Consider the following 2303-nt stretch of genomic DNA (forward strand, 5'->3'; position numbering starts at 1 on the left):
AAATTTAACGTCGGGGCCAGCCGACTCTCCGGACAGATGCTCTTTTGCTTGTAGCCACGGATACACGAGAGCAGCGTAAAGGCTACTTGTGTGATGCGCGGAACGGCCAGCGAGATACGAAAGGGAAGCAGCCCACCGGGCATCACGAGAGAGGGCGAAGGGGCACACGGGCTGCATTGCGACGGCAGCCATAGAGAAAGCGAGCAAACGCGAGACTGCGGCACTGATTTTGCACGAAAAACAATCAAGCGTCTTCCCTGGTCCAACATGGAGCCTTCTCACAACTTTGACAAGTGTTTTCAACAAGTTTTGCTTGGGAAGCCTCCCAGAGTTCCCGCCTAGCCTTGCTCCTGGGTCGCACGGCGTCGCTCAGACGCTTCTCGAGTTCGCCGAGTTTTGCCAGGGCCCTCTGCTTCTCTTGTTCGGCGAGCTGCTCTCGGCGTGCCGAGGCCCTCGCCTCGCGCTTCCAGGCGGTACACATGAGGCACGACTTGGGCGCATAGAGACTCTGGTCCGCCCAGATTCCCGATGGATCCCAGACACTGCGGCAGTCCTTGGTCAGCGATCCGAAACTGCGCGTTAACCAGGGATAACAGTAGTCGGCGCAAGCTTGACTGGCCTCCACATTCGGGTCCCAGAGGAGATCGGCTGAACTGATCACGCTAGTAATGACCGAGCTCACCACTTCCACCAGTGTCTTGTCATCTTCGCTTTGAGGAATCGTTTCCGTGACGGCCGGGGGACCTTCAGGCCGCGACGGCGTGGGACCCTCGAGGGCTGGTCGTCCCGAACCCGGGGCGGGGTCAAAGCCGAATGGCGGGAGTTGGACACTTTCGAGGTCCTCTGCTGCCAAGGCGGGCGGGGTTTCGTCGAACGGCGTTCCAGAATTTGGGTTGTCACTGGTAAGCGAGGATAATATGGCACCGTACACTTTCCTTACTTGGGCCGTCTCGTGTTCAGAGTGGGCGAACGAGCAGAAGGGTCCCCGGGGGCAGTAGTTGGTGCGCTGGAAGTCGTTACACATCGTGGACTTGTAGATTTCTGGGTGAAATTTTTGCTCTGTGCGGCCGTGGCAAAAGCTGCACAGGTCGCCCTCGGCGCAGCTGTCCGCGTCACTCCATTCGGTTCCCTGGCGCACGCTGGGACACGGCGTCGAGCTGTAGTGATGGCTGGGTGGGCTGCGCCTCCGGTCGCGACAATCGTGGTAGTTGGGGCAGGCCAGACCCATGCGGCAGAGACCGAGATGCGGAGGACGCAGGCAGGGTTGCACCTTGTAGTGGGTCAAGACATACCCCACGTCCTGCCAGCTGGGGTCCTCGTGTAGAAAGGTGGCCCAACACTCAGGCGGCAACCACAGACCCAGGCGCAAAATGCGGCACTCGACGCTACCGTACACGGGGTTGCGCAGGTCCTGAAGTCCATGTGCAAACGCGCAGTGGGGACCGTTCTTCGAGCAGTGACCCTGCGTGCCAGCCTCGTGGACGCAGATGACCGTCTTGTAGTAGCGGGGATGGTAACGTCGCTCCGTGTCCCCCAGCGTTCGGTGCAGGAAGCTGCAGTCGTCCCCGTTCGGACACACTCCCGTAATTTCGTCGTACGTGGCGCAGTACACGTCTGGGCTGTAATTGAACGCACCGTCGAGAGTAAGCGTCGGACGCCGGCGACGCTGGTTTGGGAAATGCCAGTAGAAACAGGTGTATGGCTTGTGGTTCTGGCACTTGTAGTTCGGGAAGTAGGGGCACTGCTCTACCCGGAAATCTCGCAGGTAGCGCCGGTGGGCCGGCTTCTCAGTCTCCAGCTCGGCACTGCTGTCGGCCCCCGACGGCAGCATTCTCAAGTCCCCGGCCCCCGCCTCACAGTTGAGCTTGCTGCCGGGCCTGGAGAACGTGCTGCATGGCCGTCCCGGGGGCCAGCCCCGCTGCTCGGCTAGGAAAGCTTGATGCACCGCGAGGAGGCGCCCGCAACTATTGAATTCGCCAACCTCGAGAGCCAGACTTGGAAGGAACGGCATTTTCATTGCAGGTCGGGGGATCGTATTTTGCACGAAAATGTGTTCTGAAAAAGCCCTCTTTATGTTTTCTTTCCGCTTTAGCTAACCTTGGCGCTACATACCATAGAAGGCAGCACGAATGGGTTGTACTCGAAGTACTCGAAACTGCCTCCGCTCGTGAGAACAAGCACGTCGCACGTACTGCACGTGCTTGCAAGCACGCGGCACCAGCCGGGGCATCTGCTTCAGTTGTATCGCGTCCAGCGCGAGCTTCCTACCTTCGAGAACGCTTCGGTGTTCAGCCTCAGCGTGC

At 59.7% G+C, this 2303-nt stretch overlaps 1 protein-coding gene across 1 annotated transcript; it reads right to left on the reverse strand.

Annotated features, from left to right (window-relative positions):
* Positions 1 to 244: 244 nt before the first annotated feature.
* Positions 245 to 2011, reverse strand: LOC8024145 (putative E3 ubiquitin-protein ligase UNKL). The gene has a single exon (XM_002404441.3). The coding sequence runs from the start codon at positions 2009 to 2011 to the stop codon at positions 245 to 247; it is 1767 nt and encodes a 588-aa protein (XP_002404485.3).
* Between the last annotated feature and the right edge of the window lie 292 nt (positions 2012 to 2303).

This window comes from Ixodes scapularis, unplaced genomic scaffold, assembly GCF_016920785.2.
Source record: "Ixodes scapularis isolate PalLabHiFi unplaced genomic scaffold, ASM1692078v2 PGA_scaffold9__187_contigs__length_104089568, whole genome shotgun sequence".
NCBI classification, from domain to species: domain Eukaryota; kingdom Metazoa; phylum Arthropoda; class Arachnida; order Ixodida; family Ixodidae; genus Ixodes; species Ixodes scapularis.